Raw genomic sequence first — 16,651 nt, forward strand, 5'->3', positions numbered from 1 at the left:
ACACTGGGGGATCCCTGCAAGTCACACCTCCCTGGACTTCTTCTGGTGTCTAGTTTTCAGAATTGTCTGGGTTTGGTAGGTTTCCCTTGATGGCTGCTGAGCCCAGGACCAAAAGCGCAGGTGCCCCCTCCCACCCCCGCAAAAACAGGTAGTTTTGTAATTGATAATTTTGATGCATCCGTGTAGTGTTTTGGAGCATTTCCTCCTGCGGGCACTAGTCCTACCCACACAAATGAGGTATCATTTTTATCAGGTGACATGGGTGAATGCTGGGTAGAAGGAAGTTTGTGGTTCCCATCAGACTCTAGAACTTTGCAGCACTGAAATGTGAGGAAAAAGTGTTTTTTTGGCCAGATTTTGAGGTTTGCAAAGGATGCTGGGTAACAGAACCTGGTGTGAGTGCCGCAAGTTACCCCATCCATGGTTCCCCTAGGTGTCAGGTTTTCAGAACTGTCCAGGTTTGCTAGGTTTTCCTAGGTGCCAGATGAGCTAGAGGCCTAAATCCACAGCTACCACATAATTAGAGGCACACGCTATAGTAAGTTAGAGCTTGTCTTCAATTAATAGTACAATAGTTCGTATGAAATATGTTGATCTATAACAATGATAATTCCAAGGCACAAGTACATAAACAAAGTCTTTATCTTGTAGAAAGATGAAATCAAGCGTTGCAGTGCTTCTTTGTAGTTCAACCAGTTAGGAATTTATTGGTTACAAACAAATAACACGTGTTTCGTCTAAGGGAGTGACCCCATGACTTCCTCAGGGCTAAAATCATAAAAAAAGAACAAACTGAACGTAAGTATATATTTGGTCAGTATAGTATAACCTTCAACTTAGTGTCATAGGGATGGAAACCAATTGTAAAGAATTCACCTCCTTCCATGTATCATTAGAATATACGAATTCCATATCAATCCATGTGATTCGTGACATTCGAAGTGAGATATTATACCGCAATTAATCTATCAAATGATAAGCCAGAAGAATTTAATGTGCTCGAATCATGCAAATCCCAAAAGCTCCAAAATAAGAATTGTGCTAGAATAAAAATAGCTTGCTACATTATGCTTAAAGTTTGGCCTAAGGGCTTGCAATGATCGAACTCCTTCTGATTTAAACCTTGCACCGACATTCCTACGAGGTTCTGTGGCCAGTGTAATTGATTATTTTTTGGTGGATGTGCGTCTTTGGCCGTTGCTGCTAGACATGAGGGTAGATTCAAGGTGTGAGAGTGATCACTTCCCACTGCTGCTTACCCTTTCTGGGAACATCTTTGGTAGAACCTCGAATACGCAACCATCAATGGTCCCTCCCCCTATTTTAAACAATGCTTATACAAAGATGAGGTGGCCCAAAGTTATGTCAAACCCCTATTTGCTACGTGAGATTTACCAAGTGTTTTTAGATAATTTGTCAGCTTACGAAGACCTTGAGCCTGAAGCCATCCCACTTCTTGATATTCACGAAGATATGATGGTCAAATTTCAAAGTGTTTTTTTATAAAAAGGCAGCCATGGTAAGCCGACAACGCGGGGTTTCGTCTAACAGTCGATGGTTTAATGATGCATGTATGAGGGCTAAGACCGAGCTAAAAAAGGCTATGAAGGCCGGGACCCCGGGGTGATTAAACAAGCAAGATGTATGTATAAAAAGACAATTTTACAATCAAAGAAAACTTGGGAAGATTCTATTTGGCAGGATTTGTTAGATGCTACAAAAGCAAACAACAATACACTTTTCTGGGAACTGTTGACTAAGCACGAGAGAGGGGGTAGGTCTAATCTAAGGAACCATATCCAACCCGGAAGCTGGGTGGAGCACTTTACTCTCCTTTATGAAGGAACTATCTCCACTGGGGTTGTTGATTGTGATAAAGTGGGATTAGGCCCCCTTATTTTATCAAATGCTAACCTTGCCATTTCTCCACCTGATGGGATTCTATATAACTCTGAGAGTTATATTTGTTTCTCCTTAGAAGAAACTGCAGATGCTATCAACTCTTTGAAGTCAGGTAAAGCCCCAGGTCCCGATAAAATTCCAGGCGACCTTTATAAATCAGAGTTATCTATATGGACCTGGCATATTAACCTACTGTCAAATAAAATCACAAAAGGAGGACAGATCCCTGAGACATGGAAGGGTGCAGAAATTATCCCAATCTATAAAAAGGGTAATGTAAATCTTCCAATCAATTACAGACCGGTCAGTTTAATCGACAACTTACAAAAAATCTTTGCCAAACAGCTGCTAGTTAGATTATCAAGCTGGGTGACGGAGCAGCAGATCCTTTCACCGCTTCAGGCAGGGTTCCGCTCTAGAGTCAGTACGGTTGACCAGGCCTTTAGGTTGACCATGCTACACTGGAAATACGTAGTCTTGGCAAAGCAAACTTTATATGTCGCTTTTGTTGATCTGCGCTCTGCTTTTGATTTGGTCCCAAGAGATAAGCTTTGGGGAGTGTTATACAAAATAGGGACACCACCCGATATTATCCATCTATTGATACGCATGCATGAAGGCACATACGCGCAACTAAGATTGGGCAATCAAGGTGAATTGACTAACAAATTCCCCATTAAAAGAGGTGTCCGTCAGGGATGTGTGCTTGCACCACTTCTGTTTTCTCTATTCATCAACGAGGTGGTCCAAGAACTAATGACATGCCACAATGATTCTCCCACCCTAGTCAATCAGAAAATCCCTATTCTCCTTTTTGCGGATGACTCTCTATTGATTTAAAAAAAAAACTATGGGTTTGCAAATTCTCGTGGACAGATTTAAATCATTCTGCTGGAATTTTGGTCTAGAGCTGAACTCGAAGAAAACGAAATTGATGGTGCTTCGCTCTGGCCCTCGTAAGAAATGTACTTTTAGGTTAGATGGAGCTATTTTGGACCAGGTTAGCTCCATTGATTACTTGGGTGTGAGACTTACAGATTCACTCCTTTGGGAGGAACAAGTTGGCAAGAGTGCTGGGCTTTTGCAACATCGGGCAGCATCCATATTGCGCCTTTATAGGAATACGATCGCTAAAGTTGTGTCTCCAGCAGTAAAGATTTACGTGGCTAAGGCACAGGGTGCTGCTGTTTACGGCGCAGAGATTTGGGGCATGTCAGATAGCAGCAGGATAACCAAAATTGAGAATAGCTTTGCACGGGCTTTATGTGCTTGCCCTACTAGCACCCCATTAACCCCCCTATTTCTAGACCTAGGGTTTAAACGAATGGCTGACCTAATTATCTTACGGCCTCTATTATATTGGGTGAGGCTATGGATAGTCCCCGAACTGGCCGTATATAAGTCTTCTTTATTAGAATTGTTAAAAAGCCCTAACTCTATGTCCATCCCATGGATCAAACACGTATCCAGTTGGTTTTGTACGCTGGGATTGAGGAACTTTTGGGAGAATCCCCAGCAACTTGTGAAGTCCCATGTAAAAGCACTGAAGGGAGCTTGCTGGTCCCACATACGTAATAATTACATTTCCCAAAAATCGAATGGTCATTTAACTAATTTGTTTATTGATTTCAAATGGTACCCAGAGTTCGAACTATATCTAGATATAATACCTGATTTACTAGGCAAAAGTTTGTAGGCCAGATTTCGATTCGGAACATTACCTTTGAAGGCCTTGACGAGCAGATGGGGACCTAAGCTAAGCTCTGATATTTGTCCTGCATGCAGCACTTCCTCCGAAACAGTAGAACATTTTATGTTTTTTTGTCCCGCTTACTCAACCCCAAGGTTTAAATGGATTCGCCAAATCTGTCGGAAATTGAAGTTAAGGAAATATGTTTTAGCTTTGAGGATTTTAAAAAGCCATAATTTAAATGTGATAATTTATGCAGTAAGCAAGTTTTTAGTAACGGCATGGCGCATACGTGTCTTTTATTTACAATGATCTGAAATTGTTGGGCAAACATGGATTTTATTCCCTTTTAAATTTTGTTATGATATTATGATGTTTATTATATTGTATTGTATTGTATTGCTTTGATGGTCTGTTGGCCGAATAAAGCTTATGTGTATAATAAAAATAATAAACATAAAAAATAAAGATAAATGAGAAAATAATAATAAAAATAAATACAAATAAAAATAAAGACAAGAGTGTAATGAACCATGCACACACGTGCTACTTAATCACAAAATCCTACCTGATATACTAGTCTGTTATCTAGTCAACTGTAAGGTTCACTGATTCTAACAGGCAAGTTCCAATAAATGCCCCACATCGCATTCGCTGAAAAAAGATTCAAGTATAGGGTATCGAGTTAGTCCCACGTACCTTACAAGTATATTAAAACCTAAAATATCTGAGAGTAATCCTAATTCATCACGGGACCAGTAATGTTGTACCGCTACGTCTCAATGTGGCTAATATTTCATAGATGAGCTGAGCGCGATTTAACAAAAACTAGGATTATAAAGAAATCATCTAAATCACTGTATAGCGGGTACATCACCCCTCAAAGCAACCCGAGATTCTCCAACATTTTAAACAAAAATTCGGACGCTCGTGGCGCCATGGCTTGCATGTTCGGGAAGTTCTTAGCTTTACAAATTCAATAATATACACACTACCCTTATCCGTAATTCAGTGTAAAAAAAAAAGTTATTAAATAAAATACACCACTCACCTCAAGTATGTCATGGGGTCACTCCCCTAGACGAAACATGTGTTATTTGTTTGTAACCAATAAATTCCCAACTGGTTGAACTACACAGAAGAACTGCAACGCTTGATTTCATCTTTCTACAAGATAAAGACTGTTTATGTTCTTGTGCCTTGGACTTGAACTTATCATCATTATTGATCAACATATTTTATACAAACTATCATACTATTAATTGAAGACATGCACTAACTTACTATAGCGTGCGCCTCTAATTATGCAGTTTTGTCTGATTAACTTGGTTTCTTCAGAGGAGGAGGTATGGGTGTTCCCCTTATGAGAGCACTGTTGTAATGATAAATATGCACTGTACTGTTTGCTGATTTGGTCTCTGAGGACCCTTTTTCTCCGCTGTCCAACACCCTGCCATATTTCTCACAAAATCCACAGTGCAAAAAACAGGTCAGTTTCCATAAGAAAAATTTGATGTGTCCATACTGCCTTTTGGGGCATTTCCTGTTGTGGGCACCAGGCCTACCCACACAAATGAGGTACCATTTTTATTGGGAGACTTAGGGAAATGCTGGGTAGAAGGAACTTTGTGGCTTCTTTCAGATTCCAGAACTTTCTATCACCGAAATGTGAGGAAAAAGTGTTATGTTTTTTTTGGCCAAATTTTTAGATTTGCAAAGGATTCTGGGTAACAGAACCTGGTGAGAGCACCACAAGTTACCCCATCCTGGGTTCTCCTAGGTGCCTAGTGTTCAGAAATGTCCAGGTATGCTAGGTGCCTGATGAGGCCAAAATCCACAGCTAGGCACTTTGCAAAAAACAGGTCAGTTTTCATAAGAAAAATTTGATGTGTCCATGTTGTGTTTTGGGGCATTTCCTGTTGCGGGCACTAGGCCTACCCACACAAGTGAGGTACCATTTTTATCGGGAGACTTGGGGGAATGCTGGGTGGAAGGAAGTTTGTGGCCCCTCTCAGATTCCAGAACTTTCCATCGCCGAAATGTGAGGAAAAAGTGTTTTTTTGCCAAATTTTGAGGTTTGCAAATGATTTTGGTAACAGAACTCAGTGAGACCCCACAAGTCACCCCATTCTGAATCCCCTAGGTGTCTAATTTTCAAACATATATAGGTACCGGCTGAGCTAGAGGCCAAAATCCACAGCTAGGCACTTTGTTAAAAAAACATGTCATTTTTCTTTGGGAGAATGTGATGTGTGTACGTTGTGTTTTGGCGCATTTTCTGTCCCAGGCACTAGGTCTATCCACACAAGTGAGGTACCATTTTTATCGGGTGACCTGGGGGAATGCTGGGTGGAAGGAAGTTTGTGGCTCCTCTCAGATTCCAGAACTTTGCAGCACCGAAATGTGAGGCAAAAGTGTTTTGTTGCCAAATTTTGGGGTTTGCAAAATATTCTGGGTAACAGAACCTGGTAAGAGCCCCGCAAGTCACCAAATCCAGGATTCCCCAAGGTGTCTAGTTTTCAAAAATACACTGGATTGGTAGGTTTCCCTAGGTGCCGGCTCAGCTAGAAGCTACAATCCACAGCTAGGCACTTTTAAAAAAACACATCAGATTTCAATGTAAAAATGTAATGTGTCCATGTTGCCTTTCCTGTCGTGGGCACTTGGCCTACCCACACAATGAGGTACCATTTTTATCGGGAAACTTGGGAGAGCACAGACTAGAAGCACGAGTGTTACTGCCCCTTGCCTTTCTATACATTTTTTCCTTCCAAATGAAAGACCAGGTGTAAAAAAGAAGTCTATTTGAGAAATGCCATGTAATTCATATGTTAGTATGGGGACTCCAGAATTTACAGATGTGCAAATAACCACTGCTTTTCAACACTTTATCCTGTGCCCATTTTGGAAATCTTAAGGTTTCCTTGATATCTATTTTTCACACTTTATATTTCACCAAATGAATTGCTGTATACCCAGTAAACAATGAAACTCCATTGCAAGGTGCAGCTCATTTATTAGCTCTGGGTAACTAAGGTTCTTGATGAACCTACAAGCCCTATAAATCCCCGCAACCAGAAGAGTCCAGCAGATGTAACGGTATATTGCTTTCAAGAACCTGCCATAGCTAAAAAAAGTTATCGAAGAAAACATGGACAGAAATGGATCCTTTTTCACCTCAATTTCAATTTTGTTTTAATTTTAGCTGTTACTTTCTGTAGGAAAACCTTGAAGGATCTACACAAATGACCCCTTGCTGAATTGAGAATTGTGTCTACTTTTCAGAAATGTTTAGCTGTCCGGTATCCAGCATTGGTTTCCCACCCATTTCTGTCAATAATTGGAATGAGGCTGAAAGCACCAAAAATAGTAAAAATGGAGTATGTGCCAATAAAATGCCAAAATTGCGTTGAAAAGTATGGTTTTCTGATTCAAGTCTGCCTGTTCCTGAAAGCTGGGAAGATGGTGATTTTAGCACTGCAAACCCTTTGTTGATGCCATTTTCAGGTAAAAAAAAAACACATGCTTTCGCCAGCAGCCCTTTTTCCTATTTAAAAAAAACTATATTTTAGCTGTATTTTGGCCAATTTTTTGGTCTCCTCCAGGGGAACCCACAAACTCTGGGTACCGCTAGAATTCCTAGGGTGTTGGGAAAAAAAGGACGCAAATTTGGCGTGTGTAGCATATGTGGACAAAAAGTTATGAGGGCCTAAGCACGAAGTACCCCATATAGCCGAAAAAGGCTCAGCACCTGAAGGGAAAAGGCCTGGCAGCAAAGGGGTTAAACATTAACGTGGAACTGCCTCACCTACGCGGAGTGCTGTTTGCCCTGTGCCCACCTACCCCAATCTTAGGCCTTCATCATGTCCACTATGTAGGGATTTTTAACACCTAATCCCCTTCTTCTGTTTCTCTGTCCCAGTCTTTCATTCACTGATTCAGATAGCAGTCTCTATCATTAGGGCAGCTGAGTTTAAATGGGTGTAGGTCTGCTGAGGCGTGACGTCTGCTGCCGTGTCTGCAGTGTGTGTTTGCAGATTGTGCTCCCCCGAGCTTGATGTGTGTACCGTTGGCGTGTGGACGGGTGTGTATATGTGTTTCACAGCAGCATTTGAGTATGCACACAGATGGATGTACATATGGTCCTAGGGTGTGTGTTTTTGAAGGGTGCATTTTGGAGGGTCGGTAGGAATGATTGCATGGTGGTTGTGTTATTTCAGTAGGTTGTCTTTGAAGTGTATCTCTGCAGGACTGTGTGTGTCTTGCAGGATGTATGAGTGTTCATTCCATAGTCGGGATGTTTGACTTTGAAGGATATGTGTGTCTTCAATAGCTTCTCTCTGTGTTGCTGCAGAGATTGAGCATCTTAACATGTCTCTTCAGTGTGTGTGTTTGTTTATTGGAATATTTTTGTGGGGTTCTTTAGAGTATTTCCTGGCCTCAGCACTCTATATAAAGACCTGTACAATCTGAAGCTCGAAAACAGATGTTCTTCCAACACTACTCTTTGCTCTTCACTTCCCCTGGATGTGGGAGAAAACAGCTGTAAAAGAGGAAACGAGAAAATATAGGAAGGTAGCAGAAGAGAGGTTAAAGCCGGAATTGCATTAAAGCTAGAGGAAAAGCAAATAAATCTACAACTAGATCAGCACAAGTATAGGAAAGTATAAACCACAGGCCAATGAAAAAGTGAGACAAGGGGCTGTAAAAAAAAAAAATGAGCATTTCAAAGTAATAAAGACGCTAATCTGTATGTTTGTGAAAATGTGATTGAGATGCCAAATGCAATGGGCCTGGACTTCTAGCTGTAATCTGCAGTTCACTGAATGCCAACCCTGGTTAAATATGCAGTTGGTTGATAACTGCAGAGGTGAACGTTTAGCATAAAGTGACAGGTTTTAATCATAAAAGTATGCACAGGTCTGTGCGTATACCTATCCAATTGAGAAGGCTTAGTGGGTTAATGCACCCACATTTTTTGGTCATAGGTGGCAATCATCAACCCATATACTTGGATTAATATACTGCATGGAGCAGGATGTAACTTTTGTATCACAGTTTCCAATTTTACCTAAATAGCTCAATACTCTTAGTACACTGAGAGTATGATCTCTACATCAGTGATGGGGTTAAACCTTGGGAACAAAACCAAATTGAAACATTTACTCTCAAAATGGAACAATATTATGTGCAAAAGCACCTCCCATACTCTGGACATATATTTCTTGTAAACAAAGAAAATGTATTACCTTCCTCAACTGTACCCAATCATACCAAAGGTAGCAGCGAGCCTACAAACAGCAGTGGGATAGAGGGTACATGTGTAGCACTTTTTGGATGAACAATTCCAACAAAGGCATGCCCTGTAAGGGAGCCTCTATCTCTAAAAACTTGCTTACCCCAAACCCCTGATTCTACAATACTCCCCCAATTATACAATACTTTCAGAGGGAGACTGTTGTGGTTTCCTTCCTCTGTGGGAGACCATCACTTCAGACCTATGGTTTCTGTGAATAATCGAGCATCATTATTGCTTAGAAATCATTTTAACCCTGCCAAATGACCCCCCTCCCCCTTAACGTCCCACCATACACACACATTCTCAACCCTCAGAAGAGCTGTTGCTCCCATAACACGAGGGCAGAGGTTTCTACTCCCTCTACTTCCTCATTCCTAAAAAGGATGTCTCCTTTGGCCCAGTTCTCAACCTGCGGCCTCAACAGATGCATCCGCTCCGAACATGTTTGTGTCCACCCTGCAGGTTGTTCTCCCCATACTGCAGCTTCATTACCGTTTTAGACCTTAAGTATGCCTACTTTGGTATACCCTTTCACCCAGTTCACTGGCACTACCCCAGCTTCATGCTAAGTGGCCAGCACTACCTATTCAAGGTGTTGTCTTTTGGAGTCACCACAGTCTAAAGGATCTTCAACAAGTGTCTAGCAGTGGTAGCAACCCACCACCGAAGTGGGTGCAGGAGGCGCAGTCATCTGTTTCCCTACCTAAATGATTGTCTGATCAAGAGTGTGAGCAGGCGGGGGTGCCTTACCCACTCCGGGCTGCTATTTCCCTGCTCCACAGCTTGGGATTCATAGTAAGTGTGACAAAGTGCTATTTCCATCTTCTTCAGGGTCAACCCTTTCTAGGGTTGTTGTTGAATGCAGTCACTGCCAAGGTGTACTCAAATGACAGAAGGGTTGCCGGCCTTTCAGCAGCTACTACCTCTTTTTCAGCCACATTACTGTCACAGTCAGAATGGTCATGATCCTCCTAAGGATAATAGTCTCTTGCATATCTATTCCATGCCAGGCTTCGCACGCATCCTCTACAGGAGTGTCTCTTTGCATAGTGGTCACAAGCAGGTGTCGTGGGAGAAACAAGTGTAGATAGGGCTAGTACCCATCTCGCTCTCTCTCTCCAGTGATGGACCAACTTGGGAAAGGGCACATCTCCTAGACATGTCAGTCCAGGCTCTGGCCACCTCATCAATGAGGTCTCCGCACCAACCATCTGGAATTTTTAGCCATTCAGTTAGTTCTGTAGCTGGATGGCTACGTGATGTTCAGTGCAAGTTAAACAGACGTGACTTCCATGTAGTACCTCTGCAACGAGGCAGCACACATTCTATGCAGCTTTTCAAGACTGGTGGAGTGAATTTGGCATATCTCCCAGGGGTGGACACCAACTTTGCAGATCTGCTCACCAGGATGCAGTAACAGATCCATGAGTGGGGACTCCATTGGCAAGTTCTACTCTTGTACTTTCGGATTTGGGGGGTTGCATAGATAGACATCTTTCCCACTTGTGACAGTGCAAAATGCCAAACCTCTTCTCCAGGTTTCCACACCCAGAGTCCATGAGGCAAGGCTCTGTTCTGTGGATGAACTGGTCAGGAATCTTCACCTACGCTTTTCCTCCTCTCCCAGGCCTCCCCTACATAGTGAGAAAGCACTGGTAATCATCCCTCACTCTTTAAATACTTCAAAGCTAGTAGCTCTTGATTTTTGGCTTCATACAACATATCCACTGTGTGAGAAAGTAGCCTCTTTCTAGCATGGTTACCCTCATTTTTGGCCTATTTGTCAGTGTGTGTCAGTGTGTTTTTACTGTTTCACTGGGATCCTGTTAGCCAGGACCCCAGTGCTCATAGTTTGAAACCTTATATGTCAGTGTGTTTTTACTGTCTCACCGAGATCCTGCTAGCCAGTACCCCAGTGCTCATATTTTGTGGCCTCTATGTGTTGTCAGTATGGTTGACTGTGTTGGAGGGTGATTTTTTACCACATAATTTGCCACACAAATGTGCTATCTAAAATAAAATAATACATGTCAGAGATGCAGGAACTGAGTCGGAATGACACAGTGGACCCCCAGTACTGCCAAGCCAGCTCTCTGAGGTTTCTACTGCAGTCCCAGCTGCTGCCACCTCACAGACGGGTTTCTGCCCTTCTGGGGATTAAGCAGCCCAATCCCAGGAAGGCAGAACCATGCATTTTTTTTAGGAGAGGGGTCTTACACCCTCTCCCATTGGCAATAGGTGTTACAGGCATGGGAGGGGTATCCTCTCAGAGCCTCTGGAAATGCTTTGAAGGGCACAAACAGTGCCCTCCTTACATAATCCAGTCTAGACCGGTTCAGGGACCCCCAGTCCCTGCTCTGGCCCAAAACTGGGCAAAGGAAAGGGGAGTGACCACTCAACTGTCCATCACCACCCCAGGGGTAGTGCCCAGAGTTCCTCCAGAGTGTCCCTGGCATTAGCCATCTTGAATTCCAAGGTGTGGGGACCCTCTGGAGACCGTTGAGTGGCCAGTACCAGCAGGTGACGTCAGAGACCGCTCCTGATAGGTGCATACCTGGTTAGGTAGCCAGTCCCCTTCTCAGGGCTATTTAGGGTCTCTCCTCTGGGTGTTTCCTCAGATTGTTTGCAAGATTCCTCCAGGACTCCTCTGCATTCTCTGCTTTAGCTTCTGACCGTCAGGTCAACCACAGACTGCTCCAGGAACCGCTGTAACTGCAACAAAGTATCCAGGAAGACTCCTGTGACCATCAACTTCAGCTCCAGCCAGCAATTGCAACAGCTTCTAAGGTGTGCACGCTCGGAGGAATGCCTGCCTTCACCCTGCACCAGAAGAATTTAAGGAATCTCCCGTCGAGTGACAGAGTCACTTCCCTGCTTCAGCAGGCACCCCTCTGCCACGACCACCGGTACTCTGGGACTCCTCTCCTGTCAACCAGCGTGATCCCTGGAACACAGATGGTGGACCGAAGTGACCTAGACTGTCCAAAGGTCCAGCTGTCCAAATTTGGTGGAGGTAAGAAATTGCCTCCCCGTGCAGCAACAGTACCCATGTGCACCCCGTCTTCTGCAGCTCCTTGGGCTTCTGTGCACTTCTTCCAAAAGTTCTTCTTACACAACGTAGCCCAGGTCCCCAGCACTCCATCCTTTGATGCACAGCTCTCTGAGTTGTTCTCCGGCGGTGTGGGACCCTCCAGTGTAGTGCTGCGACGACCGCACTTTGCAACTTCTTTTCCCTGTATTCTGGGACTCCCATGGGTGCTGCCTGGTCTTCTAAGGGCTCTTTGAAGTGCTGAGAGCCCACTCAGTCTCCTCAGTCCGAGTTGAGACCCCCAGGTCCCTCCTTGGTCCATGCAGCTCGTCTTTGACGCCAACCGCATAATTGCGTGAACGAATGCGTGTTGGCGAAATCCAGCGATGCAAACAGCCTGCATCCAACAACTCGACGTGGGACATCTCTTGCACCAAGCAGGAACCCGCAGCTATCTTCTTTGGTGCATTTCTGTACTTTTCTTCCAACTGGAGAATTCACTTTTGCACCTTCTTCCAGGTGGGCAGGGGCTCCTGTTCTTCTTGGACTCTTCTTCGACTTCTGGACTTGGTCTCCTTTCTCCACAGGTGTTTAGGTCCAGGAATCCACAGTTGGTTGCTTGCAGTCTTTCTTGGGTCTTGCATAATTCTTGTATAATTCTTCATCATGCCTTAGTGTGTCCTGAGGAAACTTACTGTACTTTACTTCTGCTTTCCTGGGCTCTGGGGTGGGGTACTTTACTTACCTTTGGTGTTTTCTTACACTCCCAGTGCCCCTCTACACGCTACACTTGCCTAGGGGAGAATTCGACATTCGCATTCCACTATTTTAGTATATGGTTTTTGTTGCCCCTAGGCCCAATTGCAATCTATTGTATTTTTACTGTTTGCACTATTCTATGAGTGTTTACTTATCTGATTTTGGTTACTAGTGTATATATTGTGTATAACACATACCTCCAGAAGGAGTATTGCCTCTAAGATATGTTTGGCCTTGTGTAACCAAAATAAAGTACCTTTATTTTTGGTAACACTGAGTATTGTCTTTTATTGTGTATAAGTACTGTGTAACTAAAGTGGTATTGCAGAAGCTTTGCATGTCTCCTAGTTCAGCCTTGGCTGCTCTGCTACAGCTACCCCTAGACAGCCTAAGCTGCTAGACACTTCCTACATTTCACTAATAAGGGATAACTGGACCTGGTATAAAATGTAGGTACCTTAGATGCCCACTACAAACCAGGCCAGCCTCCTACACACTGTGTTCTAAATCTGTCTAATCCTTTAGCCTATGGTATGGACATGTGAGGTGGATAGCGATCAAATAGCACTCAATAAGCATGCCCCCCAACAATAGTGTGAACAGATCCATTGTGCACCTGTTCTTCCTCATCTTAATGAAACAGACTGTTGTTGTTCAGGAGTCCTGAGGATACCCATTGATATGCAACTTCCCATCAATGTCAAAGAATGAGGGCAGAAAATGTTCATGTCAACTCACTATAATGGGAAACCTGTACTATTTCCTCTATGCCCTCCATTCTCCCATTCAGCTTAATCCCCCAGTCATCCACGGTGCCAGTATTGGTCAGGACATTTACCTCTCCCTGATGATCTGTTAATCTGTTCAAACTGGTTGAACTTATTGTGACATGAAGGGAAAAGCACTGCCCAACGCACCTCTTTTCATTCCTTCAAGAAATAATTGAGGGAATTTTTTGGAACCACTCCTGGTAAGAGGGGCACTGATCAGGGTGGTCTCGCAGTGCTGAACCTGAAGCATTACTACCTTGCATCTCAGCTCCAGTGGGTGGCTAAGTGGCTGGTATGCTTGCAACTTGCTGATTCTGCCACGACGTGCCTGTCTGGAACCTTGCCAGTTCCTTTCACTTGTTCCACCCTTGCTCCAGGGCACCAGCACCTGACCCCAGAGTGGTGCACCACTCCTTTCATTGGTGTCTTTACATCACAAGATCGTCAACTCCCTATGCTTCAGCAATGGCCTTGCTTGGTGCACCCAGGGGAATACAAGGTCCCCTCATCGGCAGAGCTGGCCCCTTGGCACATTGTGGGTCTTCACACCCTAGGGGAACTCGCCTCTCATATGAGCCCCTGGTGGAGGATGAGGGTCTGCCCAACAAGTCACTTCCTCATACCACTCCCTCTTATACCACTCCCTCATTAAGGCACTGGGGAACAAATGGGGTGACGTGGCACAAGAACACCAGACACACCATATCATGCAGTATCTTTATGTGGTCATGCACTTGATGCACTGGTTCTCTGACTCGCTGCAAAACCATACCGCACTACTACTCACATCCCTACACCGTCACTGGGGGGAGGACCTGACCCGCCCCTGTACAGACAGAGTGGTCCGCCTTATTTGGAGAGCCCAGTCCAAATTCTCTGTAATGCTTGTTTCAGACCACCCAATTTTACATTATCCAAACAGCCTAGCTTACCCCTTCCAAATTAACCACTATTTCTTCCGCACTGATAATGCGTACCCTCGATGTTATTTGATCGATGCAGATTTACTCCATATGCTGTGGGCCTTTTTGCCCTCCATCGATACTGGCAGGGTGTCACGCTTCACTTATCCACCTGCACATGTGGGAAACATGCCTCCTAGGCCTTTACCTTAGGGATAAAAAATATAGGGCCACTTTCTTGACTTGGGATTATGGATAGCCAGACGTCTCATTACCCAGAGATGGAAGTTGCACAAGCATCCAGCTCTTGCAGTCTGGAGGAAATCCCTTAACATGTGGGCCCAGGCAGTGTTGAGGCTGTGCAGCTATCCAATAGCAACCCGTTGGGACATGATACTAATAGGTCTCCAGACTGCCATACAACAAGCCACCGATTCCCCTGTTTGAGGAGGGGGGGTTGCAAGTAGACGACTGAGGACCCATTTAGCCTAATGGGGCTCGGAGCCTTCCCCTGTTGCTGTGCCTTGTTTAATCATGTGTTCTCCTGACTAATTACAATGCATGTCTTTGTGAGTTTGTGGGTGGCGGAGGACAGGCAGGTCCGGGTTTCTTCGGCTGTTGTTTACTTAAAATTGGAATAGTTTGTCTATTTCACAATACATATGTTGTTGACTTTCTCAGTACACTACTATGTTCTCAATTTGGTAACCACCTGCATACCGATGTATGTCCATCTCCATTAGGTACCACTTCTCACTTTTGAACACAATTTGCTGTATTCCCTCAAGCTTCGCTTCTGCAGAGATGTAACAACTGTGTAACTGTTTTGTTAATCGAGCAATTTGCTAAAACCTTAAAACAATCAATTAACAGATTCAACAAAAAATTTGGAGGGAAAAGCACTGCATTTGCATAGTCTGGACATATTTTTCATTTAAGCTTTATTTTCCTCAGGGTAACATTCAGCGTTGTAAACTTGTGAAGGATCAGATCAGTGAAGCCCGTGACTCCATGCTGAAAGTTCTGGACCATAAGGAGAGGGTGCTGAAACTTCTGAACAAGAACGGCAGTTCCAAGAAGGTGTCCAAACTAAAGCGCAAGGAGAGAGCATGAACATTTCTAAAGGGCATGAGTGACCAAAACAGGATAGGCCCTGCTTTGACCTGCTCAAAAATATTGAATATAGATCAACCACTTACATGGAAGGTTTATTTTATAGTAGATCATCTAAATGAAACAATGTCTGGAAAAGTTGGAGAAAGATTAGAATATCCGGGTTGCGATGGGAACAGAAGGCGCTTAAAGTAAATACGTGAATGGCATGTGATTTTCTATTGAACATCTTTCATAGTTGTAATGTGTGCTTGCTTCTGAATCACTACTTCAGAGCGTTTGAGCAAGAACACACTGCATGGTGGCCTGCCTCGACAGATTTTGATGGTTCTGTCCGAGGATATATATATATTGTTTCAATCAGCGGACTTTTCAGCTGCCGTAATGGAATACCACAAGAAAGCACCTTGCTGGAGCAGGTTTTGTGACGACCTCTGTACTTCGAAATTGCTGTATTCCTTTGGCACATAAAACCCTTCCTGTGTTTTGTTCGTGACAGGGCACTTAAGATGGTTTCTGTGTTCCCGGGACTGAAACCAATTGTTTTATGTATTTGCCAAGCTGTACATGCTTAGGAGTTCGCCCCAGACTGAGCTGCAGTGTAGACCGTATATCCATTTCTAATGAGGTATTTTTAGCTCCATACACTTTTGTCTGTGATTTCCTGTAGTGTTAATGTTTTGTTTTGTTTGTTTTGCTTTTTGTCCTGCAGTGTATTGCTCTTCCAGCTCACATACTGCTGCCACTCATTTGAAACCATGAATAAAGATCTCCACGAGAAGAGTGTTTTGTACGGATCACAGTTCTGTGCTATTTCATATTGTTAAATGAAAGATGTAAAACGTCTAGTTTGTTGCAAGTTGTGTAGGTGGGTTGTCTTACCTGCTTTTCTGATATGATGCATTAGAGCTTCAAAGGGTGCGTCTAAGCACTTTGTTCAATGATACTGAGACTGAATATTGCTGTTACCGAAATTCAGATGAATGAGGCTATAGGAGTGTTCTTCAAACCCTTCTGTATTGGATGGAGAAAGTGCTTTGAATGACTGCAACACTGTAACATGGGTCCAATTTTATCATGCAGGATTTTGGTTGGATGAAACAGGCAAGAGTGCCAGTAGAAGTGGACTCCAGGAAAGTTAGAAACAAACAAGGGCATCTTTAGAGCTAGTACTGTAACAGGCAGTGA

General features: G+C 43.6%; 1 protein-coding gene across 1 annotated transcript in view; it reads left to right on the forward strand.

The window, feature by feature from the left end:
* Positions 1-16,244, forward strand: part of LOC138266622 (histone deacetylase complex subunit SAP130-like) — a 741,943-nt gene extending 725,699 nt beyond the window's left edge. Inside the window, exon 3 of the mRNA XM_069215447.1 lies at positions 15,305-16,244. Within this exon, the coding sequence (XP_069071548.1) occupies positions 15,305-15,463 (159 nt within the window). The 3' untranslated portion in view covers positions 15,464-16,244. The remainder of the gene's footprint in view (positions 1-15,304) is intronic.
* Positions 16,245-16,651: the final 407 nt, after the last annotated feature.

This window comes from Pleurodeles waltl, chromosome 11 (assembly GCF_031143425.1).
Source record: "Pleurodeles waltl isolate 20211129_DDA chromosome 11, aPleWal1.hap1.20221129, whole genome shotgun sequence".
Lineage (NCBI taxonomy): Eukaryota > Metazoa > Chordata > Amphibia > Caudata > Salamandridae > Pleurodeles > Pleurodeles waltl.